Here is a 15,112-nt window from a genome sequence, read left to right on the forward strand (position 1 = left end):
CCAAAGGAAGATGAGCTAATCCACCCAAGACCCCCTGCCCTTCCCTTTAAGTGAGGGTGACTTGGCCTGAAGCAATGCTTTCTTTTCATTGGCTAATAACCACCTTGTCCCACTCCCTTCCTGTAAAAACCTTCCATTTTGCACAACTCCTTGGAGCATCTCTGTACTTGCTAGACAGGATACTGCTTGATTCACGAATTCCTTAATAAAGCCTATTAGATCTTCCAGTTTACTCGGTTGAATTTTGTTTTTTAACAGGAGATATGCCCTTGCTCCCATGGAGCTTACAGTGCAACGGGGGAGATGTGATCAAGTGCCTACAAGTATGGGGGCGACACGACACGGGCAAAGTCTTGAATATAATGAACAAATGATGAATCTGGTGTTTGGCCTTTAGCATAGATGTAACCTTTCCTTCTCTTTGTTCAGAGAAAGTGAAACCAAACCTCAAGTTCTCGTCCCCTAGTCCTCCTGTGAAGCGTGGCCCAAAGCTGTCTCACTCCTCCAGCCCTCAAAAGTACTAGGCCACTTCAGAAGTATTTTCTCCCTGGAGAGAGTCCCCACTCGCACCAGGAGGGAGGGAGTGTGGTGGAAGATGAGCTGGTTACACTTTACCCTGTGGGCAAGGGGGGGCGCCACTGAAGACCACCCCAGAATGCTCTAGTCTCATCCCTGTTGCTCTCCCACATCCAGGCGATACCCCACAGACAATGTTCTTCCAATACCAAGTACCAAATGCCAGGGCTTTTGCGCATGTAGTTCCCATGGCCTGGAAAGGTTTCCTCACCTCTCTTCATTTAGTTCATTCCTACTCATCATTCAGGGGCCAGCTTAAATGTCACTTCCTCCAGGAAGCCTTCCCTGACTCCCCAGACAAGCTTCAGGCCCCCCAATAGAACATTCTATATGTTCTCCTTTTGGCACATATCACAATCTGCAAATAGATACTTGTGTGACCACTTGGTCTGAGGGTGGAGCCGCTGTCTGTTTTGCTGAGTCTACCTTCTTGCCAGCACTGAGCAGTCAGTACCTGGTTCTGCTACCAGGACAACCAGGGTCTGCTCAACACATGCCTCTGAAAGGATGAGGGCGGATGCTCAGGAGTTGGAAGCTCACCCCAAAATGTGAGGCTGGCAAGAGACACGCAGCACAGAGACCAGTCTGAGGCCACATGGTGTGGGGAAGACACAAGCAGGACTTAAACCAAGGACAGGAGCCCAGGGTAAATCTCCAGGTTGGCAGGCAGGGCCTGATGGGATGTGGAAGAGAGGGGAGGCACCAAGAACCACTCGCATGTTCCCGTCTTGGTCAGGGGAACACGGCAGGACTCATCCCTGACAGGGGTCAAAGACGATGAAGCCAGCAGTGCCTGCCCCACCCCCTCCCCACCTGCCTACCTTCTTCCTGTCAGTGGTCTGGACTGTGTCCCCAGCACTGGACATAGGCCACACAGCTCAGCAGCACAGTCTCTTTTTATTAGCCATCCTCTCTGGTATGAATGTGCACAAGTAGAAAAGAAACAGTAAAATACCCTGGCTGGGAGGGCCGGGCAGGGGGCTCCTGAGCTTAGGCCACGTGGCCAGATTCCAGCTCCTTTTTCTGATGGGTCTGTTTCTGTGCGAGGACTCCCCTTACACCCCCATCCCTTGACTGAGCATGGATGCACACTGAAAGGACCTGGTGCTGTGCAGGGGGCGGAGAGAAAACAGCACAGGGGGTCTGGCTCCAGGGGCTGAGGGGCTGAGGGATGTGAAGAAAGGTGAGTCATCCAATCCGGGACCTGAGCAGAAGCCCATCTGGCCGCGGCCAGTCTCTGCTTCTGTGGTCTCACTGCCCTGAGTGGAGGGCTGTGGGGTGGGGGTCCCTCTCACCCCTGGTACAGAGGTTTGGGGCAGGCAGGGCCAAGGAAATTCTAGGAGTTCCAGGTGGAGGAGGCCTGATTCAATGCCTGGCATTGGTCAAAGTGAACAGCCAAGGAGGGAAAACTGGGAATCGAGAATGGGAGAAGAGTGTCCCTCCTCACCCCACCTGGGGTACAACCCACGTGTGACCTCGGTGTCGGGTCATTGAGGCCAGGTCTGGTGGGCTTGTGGAGCTGAGGAAGCTGACACGAGAGGGTTGGGCACACCTCCTGCCCCAGTGTTACATGAGCAGGAGAGACTGAGCTAGAAAACTGGGGGAGGGGCTGAAGAAATGCTGGGGGGAGGGAGCAGACAAGATCTGGGCCAGAAGGGAAACTTCCAGACCGGCGTGACTACACTCAAGTGCTGCCCAGTCAGTGACAACTCGGCTGCTCTTCTTCTCTGTGGGCTATCCTGCTGGGGTTGCCAGGGGAGAGGGGAGCAGAGGGCAGGCAGAGAGAAGCAGTCACTGAAAGAGAAGGTAACAGAGAGGCTCACCTGGACCTTGACTGACCCAACCTGCGTGGGTTTGAAAGATTCCCAGCCTTCTCTCTTACCCACCCTGTGCCACAGAAACGAGGGGCCCATCTGGAATCTGAGTGAGATAAACAGACTTCCTGCCAAGGGGAAAGCTAACTGAGGAGTACTCACAGCACCGTGGTGGCACGGGACGGCCCCTGTCCTTTGGGTCAGAGCCGGGCTGGCACCGTTTGTAAACATTAGACTTGATGATGTCTGGAGATGGAGGAGGAGAGGGATGCCTGGACCCTCAGCTTTGGGGAAAGAGGGTGAGGCCTCAAAGTCTTGGGAGATGTCAAATAGCCACGGAAAAGAGGTCTACAGGTTCACTTTGGACCCAGGCTGGGGGTGGACAAGGCATGACTCTATCTACCTCTGTGCGTCTGTATGACTTTTGTGCTACCTTTGGAAATTGCCAGATCCCAGAGAAGTCACGGCTGGCCAAGCGGCTGCCCAACTGGAGCAGGCACTGAGTCCCGGGATAATGAGCACAGGTCCTGCTCAGGACAGGGTGCTCTGTTGAGTGGCCCTTTGCCCATACTTTCTCCAAAGGAAAGTCAGGCTGCGGTCTTTTTTCTGAGATGTTTTGATCCTCCTCACCCATGCTTTTCAGGGGTGGAGAAGTCGAGAGTTGAAGGACAGAGAAGGTTCTTCTGTGATACAAGACCTCCTCCCTCCATCGTGGAACTGCCGGGACTGGAGAGCAGGGGGAGCTGGGTCTGAGCCATCCAGAGGTGTGAGGCCTGATTTTACTCCAGAACCGTTCTTGGAAAAGGATGTCCAGATGTCATCCTACCAGCAGTTGGGAATGGTGCTGGACTCAAGGTGACCCCACAACTCTAAGAGATGGGCTCCTGGGTCCAGTGGCAAAGGCCATGTGTTGCCTGGGAGGCAGCGGTTATGCCAAGAGATCCACAAAGATGGCGTTGGCTGTGGTCTGGCCGAAGATGAAGGCTCCCAGGGTGACCAAGAGGACACCATAACTGACCAGCGCCCACCAGCTGTAAGGCAGGAGAGAGAGGCCTAGTCAGTCAACCTACCCTTGGCTTTGCAGACTTGTGTGTGTGTGTGTGTGTGTGTCAGTTAATTATTGTAATTACTTATAGCATTTCTCTAGTGAGTAGAGCACTTCCTACTTCTAAATGACTTTTCATACAAAGGTATGTGGGGCCAAGTGTAAGATCCAGTCCATGGGTCAGAAGACCAAGACCTAATGGAGCTCATTGACAGGTCACAGCAAGCCAAGGGCAGAACCAGGATTAGAATGCATGCCTCCTGATGGAAACATGTTCAGGAAAAAGCAGGTCATATGGAGTGTGATCCATTCCATTTACAAAAAAAAAAAGCGCAGACATCTGCAAATATATATATCAAATATAGTGACAAGGCAGTAAGAGGATACAACAGGGTATTGACATTAAGGATGACTCAAAATTTCTTCCTTACACTTGTACTTTTAAAGTTTTCTATAATGAATATTACTTCATTATAGAATGAAGTATATAGAATATGCAAATATAATTCTTTTAAAAAAGGTTACAAGCTGTTTTCAACCTCTGTACTATTCAAGGAAATGTGGATATTAAAACAATATTGTGTTTTTCATCTACTAGACTAACACAAATTTAAAAGGCTGTTCTGGGACGCCTGGTGGCTCAGTTGGTCAAGCGTCAAGTCATGATCTCATGGTTCATGGGTTCAAGCCCTGCGTAGGGCTCTGTGTTAACAGCTCAGAGCCTGGAGCCTGCTCAGATTCTGTGTCTCCCTCTCTCTCTGCCCCTCCCCAGCTCACACTCTGTCTCTCTCTCTCTCAATAATAAATAAATATTAAAAAAAAAAAAAGGCTGTTCTAGACAATACTGGCAGGGGTGTGGAGAACAGGGTACCCTCACTCTACTGCTAGGACTCTAACTGGTTTTCTAGAGGGAAATTTGAACCTATGTGCAGAAGTAAAAATGAGCATGCCCCTTGATCCAGCAACTTCTTTCTAAGAATTGATCCTAGTAAGATCCTCGAAACAGGTGTGTCAAGATGCACACGTATAAGAGTATTCACACATTCACACACTCGAACATTCCACAGCCCTTAAAAAAGGGAAGAAGTGGATGGATCTTCTTGTGCTGACGTAGAGTGATCTCTAACACACATGGTTAAGTGAAAGGAAGCAAGTGGTAGAAAAGCGTCTGGCATGAAGCCATTTTTGAAAAAACCAAACCAGACACAAAATTTCATGTGTTTGTGCATACGTATGCGTAGCTCTATGTATTTGGACATGTATGCACACACAGAAACAACTAGAAGACCATACTGATGACAGAGAGCTCTCAGGAGAAGGGATGTGGTGGGGAGTGGGTTGTAGGGGCAAGAGGAACTTCCACTTTTTTCTCTAAAGTCCTTCAGTAGCATTTAAACTGTCACAGCTAGCATGTGCCACCCATTTCTTAGGTATTTAGACAACTCTTATGCCTTTTTAAAAAAAAATTTTTTTAACAGTTATTTATTTTTGAGACAGAGAGAGACAGAGCATGAACGGGGGAAGGTCAGAGAGAGAGGGAGACACAGAATCTGAAACGGGCTCCAGGCTCTGAGCTGTCAGCACAGAGCCTGACGCGGGGCTTGAACTCACGGACCGTGAGATCATGACCTGAGCCGAAGTTGGCCGCTTAACCGACTGAGCCACCCAGGCGCCCCAAGCCTTTTTTTTTTTTTTTTAAAGGTATGAGGTTTGTCTTGTTTTTAAAATTTTTTAATGTTTATTTATTTTTGAGAGAAAGTGCGCACGCACATGAGTGGGGGAGAGGCAGAGAGAGAGGGAGACACAGAATCTGAAGCAGGCTCCAGGCTCTGAGCTGTCAGCATAGAGCACGAAGCGGGGCTCGAACTCACAAACCGTGAGATCATGACCTGAGCCGAAGTCGGACACTTAGCCGACTGAGCCACCCAGGCGCCCCAAAAACTCTTCTGCTATTTTTAAGTCCACAGGTCTCTTGATCTCTCCCCGTTTTAAGCACCCCTGCCCCCACCAGCCCATCCCTCATCTGGCACCTCCACACACCCCGGGCTCTGCTTTACCTGGCTGGCTTGACTTCTTCCATCTCCGAGAGTTTGGCTTGAATGAGGCAGAGCCCTGGAAGAGAAGACGTGGCCCCGAGAGCTCAGGCGGGCTCCTTCACTCAGGCCCACCCTCCCCCTTTACCAAGAGGTAGCGGTGAATGGAGAAAGGCCTGTGTTTACTCTTCAACTCTGCCCCACTCCACGTGCAGTCGGAGGCCTTGCATCTGCTCTCCCGGGAGAGGCCAGCATCTGACAGGCTCTCCTCGGGCTGCAGGCGAGCCCCAGAGCCAAAGGGGCAGCCACGGAAGGGGATTCAGCAGTAGCCCCCACCACCCCGAGGGCCCTTCCCAGGGCACTTCTGAGCAGATGTGGCCCCCCCTGCTCCTTGCAAAGTGGCAAGGACTTTCAAGTTGGTCTCCTAGAGAGAAATAAGCTGGGTACAGGCAGAACTCATGGCTGGGCAGGTGGGAGCACTTCTTGGGGATCCGGTGGCAGACTTGTGTCTGAAACTTGGGTCTCCCGACTTCTGTATCCGGGTGCTGCCGCCAGACCCTGGCACTCTCTGGGCTGTAATGGGCTGAACCAGCCGGATCCCTAACAGTCAGGCAGCAACAGAGAAGCGAATGAAAGGTTAAGAGTGTAGGCTGTGCACCTAGACAGACTTGGGTCAGAAAAGTTGTTACTCAATGGTTGAGTCTGTTTAACCTCCTCACATCTCATCAACAGAATGGAGATAACATCTATCCCTTCTTTGCAGGAGGGGCAGGGGTTAGTGCAGAGCCTGAGGTGGGTGATTAGTAAGGGCTGGTGGTTACTCTCCTGGCAGGTAAGCAAGGGAGGAGTTGAGGCCGGGAGACCCTGGGAGCCAGTACTGCATGGGCGGGGGGGGGGGGGGGAGGGTGGTGGGGGTGCAGGAGGCGGGCACAGGTCCATACCTGGGAAGACAAAGATGAAGCAGGCAGCCAGGCCTCCGATGACTGAGATGACCTTGCCGATGTCAGGGATGAAGAGTGCCAGCAGCAGGGTGAACAGGAACCAGACCAGAGTCTGGAGCACGCGTCGCCGCCGCTCCCGCCCCACGTCCTCCTCCACGGGCATCCCCTGGTAGCGCAGCCACAGGCCCTCGATCACTGCCCTACCCACACAGAGAGTGTCTCAGAGGCCCCCACCTCCGGTTCACAGAGCCAGAGCTCTGAGTGCGTAGACTAGGGGTAAGGCCCTAAGCGCTGATCCTGTTTCCTGTTCTGTGCAATGGGTCCAGCAGTACTCTTGTGGTTGCCACGGGGACTGGACGGGCTGGTGGATGTGATGTGCTTAGGGCCTGGCCTGGCCCAGGACATGCTCACCTCGTGGGAACTGATGCTATTATCCTCCTGCAAAGGAAGGGTCTGGGTACGCCAGAGGCTAGGTGTTCAGGGAAGGATCTGACTACAGGTTCTTAGAGGACTCACAAAAGGCCAAAGGACTATGTTCAAAGGGCTCTCAGGGGTGCTGAGGAGTCCTGGTGAGAGGGAGCACTCCCATGGGGTGGGGAGGGGGCTCACCGCCCACAGAAGTGCAGGATGGGGTAGGAGGTGAGCACGCTCAGGATGATGAAGGCACGGGCAACAGCCACAGCCATGTCCTCCGAGGGGTAGGACAGGAGCACATCGGGGTCCACAGCAGCTCCAAAGGTCAGGAAGCCACAGATGCCTGAGGACAGGGACAAGAGGGCTGGCAGGGGCAATCCTGGGAGGGTGAGGGGGATGGACCATTTACTCCAGGCTGCAACTCAGATGGGGAGGGCGCTGGAGCAGCTCTGGAGGCTAAGAGGGTGTCAGGCTGGGACCCGAGGCTTTGTCCCTGACTTCTCACATCCCCTCCCCACTGCCACCTTTGTCATCCTGAGCTCACCCAGCACGTTCCTGTTTCGGAGCTTCTGCACTAACCTTCTGTCTGTCTAGCCCTTCGCACCCCTATCTCTTCACTATTCAGGTCACAGCTCTGGTGTCCCCATCTCAGAGAATGAGTCCGCCTTGCCCATCCACAATAACCCCTGACCTTGGGCGCTCGCTCACAGCACCCTGCTCTATTTTCCTCAGAACTCTCCTGTGTGTGTGTGTGTGTGTTTTCCTTTTACACTTATTCATTGTGTGTCTCTCCAGCCAGAACACGAGCCCTAGGAGGACAGGGACTTGGCCTATTTGCCCCTCTTGCTCCTGGCTTTGTCTTCAGAGGTAGAACAATGCTGGCCCCATAACACCTGTGGAAGGAATCACGGCCTGGTCTTCCTGTTCTGCTTTGTTATCCAAACCATTCTCCGCATGGCGCCCGCAGCCATATTTTGTCGAGATGTGCCCCTGCTTGAAATGCTTCCTCTTGGGCTCCCCATAGTCCTCACGCCCAACAGGACCTACTCTGGTCCCTGTCTGGCCTCCCTGCCTGCCCCCCACCCCCAACTCACCCCACTCCAGCTGCACAGCCCTGTCTGTCCCTGCCTCAGGGGCCTGGCATTTCCCGCCTCTCTGTTTGGAACACTCTTCTCTCAGCCCTTCAGATGCTCGCTCCTCGTCACTGGGGCTCCCTACATGCCACCCCCTTAGACAGGAGCCTCCTGTGAACCATGGAGACTGTCACCACCTCTCCTAGTCCCACTCACAGCTTCCCTGTCTCACTGGTTGTGGTGGCACTCCCCACTGTCTGGATGTCCTTACTGACTCCTGCCTTACTCTTGTAAGACTCTCTGGCTAGACTGTCAATTCCAGGTGAGCAGGACCAGGTCTGTCAATCTTCACGGCATCCCCTGTGCTGGGAACAGTTCCCGGAACTCACGAGGCACTGACTGACAGCTGCCAAGTGAATGGGTGAATACATCTCTCTCATTTGGGGGGGAGGAGGCCCAAGGCAGCCCAGGTTCAAGCCAATGCCTACAGAAGTGTTTGATATGCTGGGAATGCTGGGCTGTCCCCAAGAAAGCTTGGCCAGAGGACTTGGAGACAAAGAGGAAAAGTGGGAGCACTCTAAGCCCAGCCATCAGAGGGGAGCACTCACCCGTGCCCATGTAGACAGCGAGGGCTATGACCATGGCGGCTGTCACCACCCCACCCCAGGTCTTCACCTTGGGCTGCCGCATGCTATTGAAGACCGGCACACTGCTCACGTGGCACTGTTAGGGTGAAGGTCACAGTTATGGTGGGGAAGTGACCCCTTCCCAGTTTCTAGAGGGAGGCAGTTTGGGGACAAAGGCACCAGGGACAAGGGACAAGTCCCAGTGCTCTGACTCTGTCTTTCCTCCCAGGATGTCCCCATCCTCCCTATAATGTGGGTTCCTGCCCAGGGTGGGGAGTGAGCTAAGAGGACAACAGGAACCTTGCAACCGGCACCTGAAATCCGAAGCAGATGGTGGGCATAGCATTGAACACGGCGACCCAGGAAGCTGGCCTGTGGACAAACACACAAGAGTCTGCTGCTTGTGAATCCCACAGAGCCACCAACCGCCCCATGTCCTTACTCTTCACTCATCCCACCATGGCCTCCACCAACCACTATTCTACACATTCAACCCCCTTAAGTCTGGAAACAGGGAGAGGGCACATCTCCATTTCACAGGTCAGTACACTGAGACTCTGGAAGACCCTCCTGGGACCAAAATCCAGAATTTCTGGTTGCTGCACTGGAGTTGCTTTCCTTTTTCTTTCAAAAACAAGAAACTTTTTTTTTTTTTTAAATGAGAAAACAGATTCATCCTCATACAGAAATTACAGATAAGGACAAGTTGCAAAAATGTGCAATTCCACCCTGGTAGTCTCCATAACTGGAGGCCAAGTCTTACAATGGCTTATCTGTTGGATATTGGATATTGGATGTTGGTTCTCACTCTTGCCTCCTTTCTCCAATGACCAACAAGTCAAGCTCTGGTGACCTAATGAGCTTTAAAAAGAGCACCTGTATGGCCTTTTGATGTCTGACCCAGTACTTCCTGGAGCCCAAGTAGCGGCTTCCTTGGGGTTCTTACCCACCTAGTCAGGATATCCCCTGGGGTCATCTCTTTATCTGGCCAGATATATTTGATGATAATGATGGCAGTGACGTACCAGGTGCCCACGACGCTCAAGAAGCTGCCAGAAAGAATGGTTTGAGTTTCCTCTTCCCCAGCCCCAGCTGCCCTCTCTCTGATTCCACCCCAGGGGTATCTACCCTCAGCTCTAGTGACCACAGTGTCTACTGAATAAATTGGGAGATTATTCCAAACAAAGATTCAAAAAATGCATGAGAAATAAGCTTTAGAGGGGTGCCTGGCTGGCTCAGTCAGAAAAGCATGTGACTCCTGATCTTGGGGTCATGAGTTTGAGCCCCATGTTGGGTGTATAGATTATTTATTATAGATAAATAAACTTTAAAAAAAAAAAAAGAAACAGGTTTTAGAGAAACCAGTCACAGCTTGGAGGCAGCTGGACCGCAAGAGGGGACCAGACTAACATTTCTGACCATTAGGAAATGCACTGGTTCGGCTTAGAGGTCTGGGCTTCAAAGCATATGTGTTTCTTCCATCAGTGCAACCCTCACTTGGTGACTGCTACAAGGGCCTTTGAGAAGTAGGAGCCGCTGGAGGTAAAAGGGCTGAAGATTCAAATACGGGGATGTCAACATTAAAGGGGACCTTGGAGACAGCCAAGTGTGACCCTACCAATTGTGGATCACAGGAAATGGCTCAGAATTACACAGCTTTTCAGACCCTGAGACAGGAAGCCAGTCCTGTCCCTTCATACTAAGCTGCATGGAAGATGGGGCCAGGCTTGACAATTCCAAATGATAAAAAATCCCCTCCTCCCTGGGAAAGCCAAGGTCCTGGCCTGGAAGCTCCCTTCACACTCCTGATAACCACCTGTCTCTTCTGTGACAAGGACATTTGGAACAGGATCTCTCACTATGCAAAGGGCCACTGTCTCCCTTGATGCAGACACAAAAGGAAATCTTATGCTGGTGGCCTTGCGAGCCGTGGTCCATGCTGCCTTGCCCACTTTGGCTGCCCCAGAAGGAGAGGGGTTCTCCAGCAGTGCCTGGGCCTTTAACTGTGTGTGATTAGAGCTTCTGTCTGGCCTGAGTTGGGGTGGGGCCTCCGAACCTGGCATACTTCTGGAAGCCGATCTCTCTGGGGATGGAAAGGGGCAGGATGAAGAGGAAGGCAGTGAGGCTGATAGTGAACTTTCGGTCTGTGTACCAGGAGCTGCTGCCGGCCCCCTCAGGCTCCTTTGCCATCACAGCTATAACTGCACAGGGAGGAAGGAGAGAATGTCATGCCAGGCTCCTGCAGGCTGTGGCCCTCCTGCTCTGCTGAGCCTCAGGGCTTCCATCTGTCTAATGGGCTCAGCAGCCAGGAGGGAGGATTCACAGAAGAAGGCTGGACCCAGGCTAGGCCTTGGGCAGGTGTTGGTGCCCATTCCTCCACCCAGGATCCCGAGGGCCGAGCGGGAGGGATGAAGTAGGTACTGAGGGGGAACCTCACTCTTGTCTTGTTGGTCCCCGATGATGATGAGGAAGGCGATGCAGGTGCCGAAAGTGTAAATGGCAATGGTCACCTCACACAGCACGCCTGTCAGTTTGCCACACACAGCCCACACCACCTCCTGGTAGGTCCTCTCATTGCTGGCCTGGGAGCAGTAGGCCAGGATGACGAGGCCGCTGATGATGAAGACCAGCATGCCCTGCAAGCAGGACAGAGCCACAGGGTGTGGGACAGGCCTGGCAACAAAGGGCAGCCTGATCTTGCTCAGCATTTACTAGGCCAATGCCTACCGCCAGTTTGGTAAATAAGCCTCATCTTGTAGGCAACTTTACCACATGGCTGGAGGCTGCCGAGTTGAGATTTTCTTTAAAAACGAAGAAGTTTTGTGGAAAATTTCAAATACACACAAGAGGGACAAAATGGTATCATGAACCGCCATGCACCCATCACTCAGCTTCAAAAATAATCAGCTCATGGCTCATCTTGTTTCCCTCTGCCACTCTGGATTATGTTGAAGGAAATACCAGCTATCAAATCATTTCATCAGTAAATATTCCAGCATGTAGTTCTAAAAGGTAAGAGCCCACTTTTTAAACATAAACTACAAAATTATTAAATATGCAGTCGATGTCCAAACTGCTGGGAAGCCTTCTGCAGCCTCACCTGGGCTCAGATGAAAGAGTGCTGGGATAGGTTAGTAATGTCTGCCAAGGGTGAGGGTGGGAGCAGTGGTAGCCTGTGTCATTGACTGACTATCCTTGAGGCAAAGCCTCCCTTCCAAGGTAAAGAGCTCAGACCCAACACCTGAACTGCATTTCTGCCCTTACGGCCAGCACACTCACCATCTGCAGTGTGATGCCGGCTGCCACGCCCCCTGCAGTGCTGAAGGCCGCCGGGAAGTTGAGCAGCCCTGCACCCAGGCAGGCATTGACGACGATGAAGATGGCCCCAATTGTGGAAGTGGTGCCTCTGCCCAGACTCTCAAGAGACGCCTCCCCTTCACTCTTGGGGGCTGTGTCCACACAGGGACTCTGCAGCAGACGGGCCCGCTCCCCGGAGTCCGTGCTCAGACCCCACTCGCCAAGGTCATTGTTGATGCTGACCTGGGCCATGGCACTCAGAGCCCTCTTCCCACGGGGTCTGTGGATTCTGCCTCACAACCACATCCCCTGGGCAGCTGGAGGGCGGCACTAGCCTGTTTGGGGCTGTTATTCTAGGAGGCCTGTGAGCTCTGGCTCTTCTCAACCTAGATGGGAAACACAGGTACTACTGTTATCCTGAGATGGGCACAGAATGCTGAAACAACATTCCCAAGGTCATATGGCTGACATTCAAACCCAGGTGTGCCTCTGCAGAACACTGCATTTGGGTGTCACAGTGTATGGTGGCAGAGGCAGAAATATATCTGATGTAAAGCCTGCTTGCTTCAGGCTTAGAGACCCATAGGTAAATAAGTCCTAAACCTAAGAGAGCGGAATACTAACACATCAGCACTACGGAGAGGCTACACTCCTGTTGGGCAGAAGTATCTTGGACATATCTTATCTCATTCAGTCCTTATCACAGTGGTCATAAGGTTCAGAGAGATCATATCGTTGACCCAGGGTCACATGCTAGCAAAAGGCAGAGCAGGATTTGGGTCTAAATCTATCTGGCCTCCCAGCCTGTTTCCACACCACAGGGTTTGCAATCGCAGCCCTCACCTAGAAGTGTGGGTATTTCAATATATTACAATCCAACATACTGCTCTCTAGCCCAGAGTCTAAATTCTGTGTAGCTTTCAAAGCCCTTGAAAATTCAAGGCTAACTCTCACTCTTCTCCCTTGTGACTGACCTAACCATTGCCTATCAGAGAGGCGTCTCTCTGATGCCCTCAGCACACTGAGGGGTTTAGAATGGCTAATGAGGCCACCGCCCACCCCCAGGTCGTCGGATGCTTCTCATTGCTTCTCCTGGTGATGGATGAACAAAGATGGGAACCATACGCTCATGAGAGGGAAAACAGAGAGTTTGGGTGCTCTCACCAAGCATGCAACCAAGGGACACAGCTCCAGAGGAAATATCTCTACTGCTGGCTCCAAGTCCAGAAAGATCAGATGCCACAGGCTTCCTCTTATGCAACCTGTTACTCAACCAGTAACACAGAAAAAAAAAAAAAAAAAGAAAGAAATCAAAGCTGTGAGTAGTGGAGGCAGAGAGCTCTGGGCTCCCAGGTTTCCAGCATAGCTCAAGAAAGAGCCCTGCAAAGTCAGCGCTCCCAGAGCTGTGAGACCCCCTCCTCCACCCTGCTCACATCTCAGACACAGAGGTCTCTGCACTGGTCCAAGATCTCTCGGCTGTCCTTCCATGCGAAGTCCCCGGTTCCATTGTCCCCACCTTACCTTCTCCTTCTGCCTGATGGGCTATGGTGGAGGGTGTGTTGTCCTTACAGCTCCTTCTTGAAGATCTAGGATCTGATTTTCCTCACTTCCCTCTCTGGCCCCAATTTCTTCTTCAAGACTTTATCTAAAATCTGCTGTCAGTGGAGAGAAGAGTGTGAGCTGTTTCTGCGCTGGTCAGCAGAGCGTCAGCAGCTCTGACGCTAACTCAATAATGGAGCACCAGATCAGTTAGAGGAACAGGCCCAGGGAAGGAAAGAGGCTAGACTAATGTCACAGCAGATAGTCGGCAGAACCAGAAGAATGATGTCCACAGGCTCAAGGCCAGAGCTGTAACCATTGCAACAGGCCCTCTCAGATCCCAACCAAAGCGGGTTCCCAGTCCAGTCTGGGGCTGGATCCCAGAAATAAGCAGGGAGGGCTGCACTGGGAGGTGGGTTAGGGAGCGCCCGGCGCGGAGGGGAAGATCCCCAGGCCCCAAGCGAGGCGAGTGGGCTGCTGTGAGGTAAGCTAGGAAGGCGCTTCAGGCCTAGCACTAGGTGGAAACAGCCCGAACTACGGCGCCGCGGCAAAGCCGGTCCTGTTGAGGGCTGGCGGGGGACCGATGACTCCGGGCTTCGGAGCCCCGCACGGAGTGGGCAGGGCTCTAGACAGCTGGGGTCCGAGACTTAACACTTCCACCCTCCACCGCCTCCACCTCCTACCACCTACCTAAGGTACTTCCCACCCGAGCCGGCTGCAGAGACACGTGAGCCGAGGTCACATGACAGCCAGGGCTCAGGCGGGCCGCGGGAGACGCTGGAAGTTGTAGTTTTCTGCAGGCTTTAGGCTTGGAGGGCACCGGCCCTCTGAATCCTCAACCACACATTTGCTGCGAGCCACTCTCCGCTCCCAGACCACCATGCATAACCTGTTAGTTATATCTATATCTATATATATCTATATATGTGTATCTATACATATATACACATATATACGTATATATACGTATATACACATAGATACATATATATACATATATATGTGTAGATACACATATATATGTATATATATATATATGTTTTTAATGTTTATTTATTTTTGAAAGAGAGAGACAGAGCACAAGCAGGGAGGGACAGAGAGAGAGGGAGACACAGAATCCAAAGCAGGCTCCAGGCTCTGAGCTGTCAGCACAGAGCCTGACACGGGGCTGGAACCCTCGACACCCGTGAGAGCATGACCCTAGCTACCCAGTCTTCCCTATCCTGTTAGTTTTAATCCTGGTCTCTTAGCCAAAGCGAAACATTACTCCTTCCTTTTAGGAAGAACATTAGGAGCTTTGGTGTCTTTGCCAGGCCCAGGAACCGGACAAAAGTGATTTGGCCTCATTATCCTCCTGTGTCTCCCTCCTGGCCTCAGACCCGCAACCAGTGACCCTGGAGTTTCTTTCACTGACAGTGAGGGACCACTTTTACCCACTTGAGCTGTGTGATCTTTCCTGTGAGAGGACTGGTCTGAGTATTGTTCATGGCCATAACCTCAGGGCCTAGATGCTAAAACAGTTTCTGAGGTATCTAGTTACTCATATAAAAAAATATTTGTGGAATGAGGGAATGGGTGTCCAGAGCCCTGGCTTCTGTTCCTGGTTGTGTGCAACATTTTCAAGTTGTCACGTAATCTTTGCCATTCCAATGTCCCAGGTCTGTCTTATGAGAATATGCTCTCCACTACATGTATCTGTCCATGAATCAAGATCCTCATTGATGAGGGAACACAGGAAATACCACATAACCCAA

General features: G+C 52.0%; 1 protein-coding gene across 2 annotated transcripts; it reads right to left on the minus strand.

Annotated features, from left to right (window-relative positions):
* Positions 1 to 1,454: 1,454 nt before the first annotated feature.
* Positions 1,455 to 14,022, minus strand: SLC38A7 (solute carrier family 38 member 7). Of its 2 annotated transcripts, none has more exons than XM_047078511.1 (12): positions 13,341 to 14,022; positions 12,984 to 13,081; positions 11,802 to 12,205; positions 10,960 to 11,158; positions 10,579 to 10,723; positions 9,473 to 9,571; positions 8,837 to 8,894; positions 8,505 to 8,619; positions 7,019 to 7,166; positions 6,410 to 6,609; positions 5,493 to 5,547; positions 1,455 to 3,421 (listed from the first exon to the last, which is right to left on the minus strand). In XM_047078511.1, exons 3-12 carry the CDS (start codon positions 12,069 to 12,071, stop codon positions 3,319 to 3,321), a joined length of 1,392 nt encoding a protein of 463 aa, XP_046934467.1. In that variant the 5' UTR covers positions 12,072 to 12,205; positions 12,984 to 13,081; positions 13,341 to 14,022; the 3' UTR covers positions 1,455 to 3,318. The 2 variants fall into 2 exon arrangements, 1 of the variants encoding a protein (XP_046934467.1); XR_006961870.1 differs by having other exon boundaries at positions 3,377 to 3,421; positions 5,493 to 6,068.
* Between the last annotated feature and the right edge of the window lie 1,090 nt (positions 14,023 to 15,112).

The sequence above is a fragment of the Lynx rufus genome, unplaced genomic scaffold (genome assembly GCF_022079265.1).
Source record: "Lynx rufus isolate CCGP_SWC_20201006 ecotype Redwood Valley unplaced genomic scaffold, mLynRuf1.p SCAF_16, whole genome shotgun sequence".
NCBI lineage: Eukaryota > Metazoa > Chordata > Mammalia > Carnivora > Felidae > Lynx > Lynx rufus.

What these genes read in the sequence shown, in the direction of transcription:
- SLC38A7 (XM_047078511.1), bottom strand. Translation starts at nt 12,071, where the DNA reads ATGGCCCAGGTCAGCATCAACAATGACCTTGGCGAGTGGGGTCTGAGC. An exon ending in CGGGGACCAACAAGACAAGA is followed by an intron (nt 10,724 to 10,959) that starts GTGAGGTTCCCC and finishes CTCCCTGTGCAG; the next exon opens with TTATAGCTGTGATGGCAAAG. An exon ending in GGCTTCCAGAAGTATGCCAG is followed by an intron (nt 9,572 to 10,578) that starts GTTCGGAGGCCC and finishes TCTTTCTGGCAG; the next exon opens with CTTCTTGAGCGTCGTGGGCA.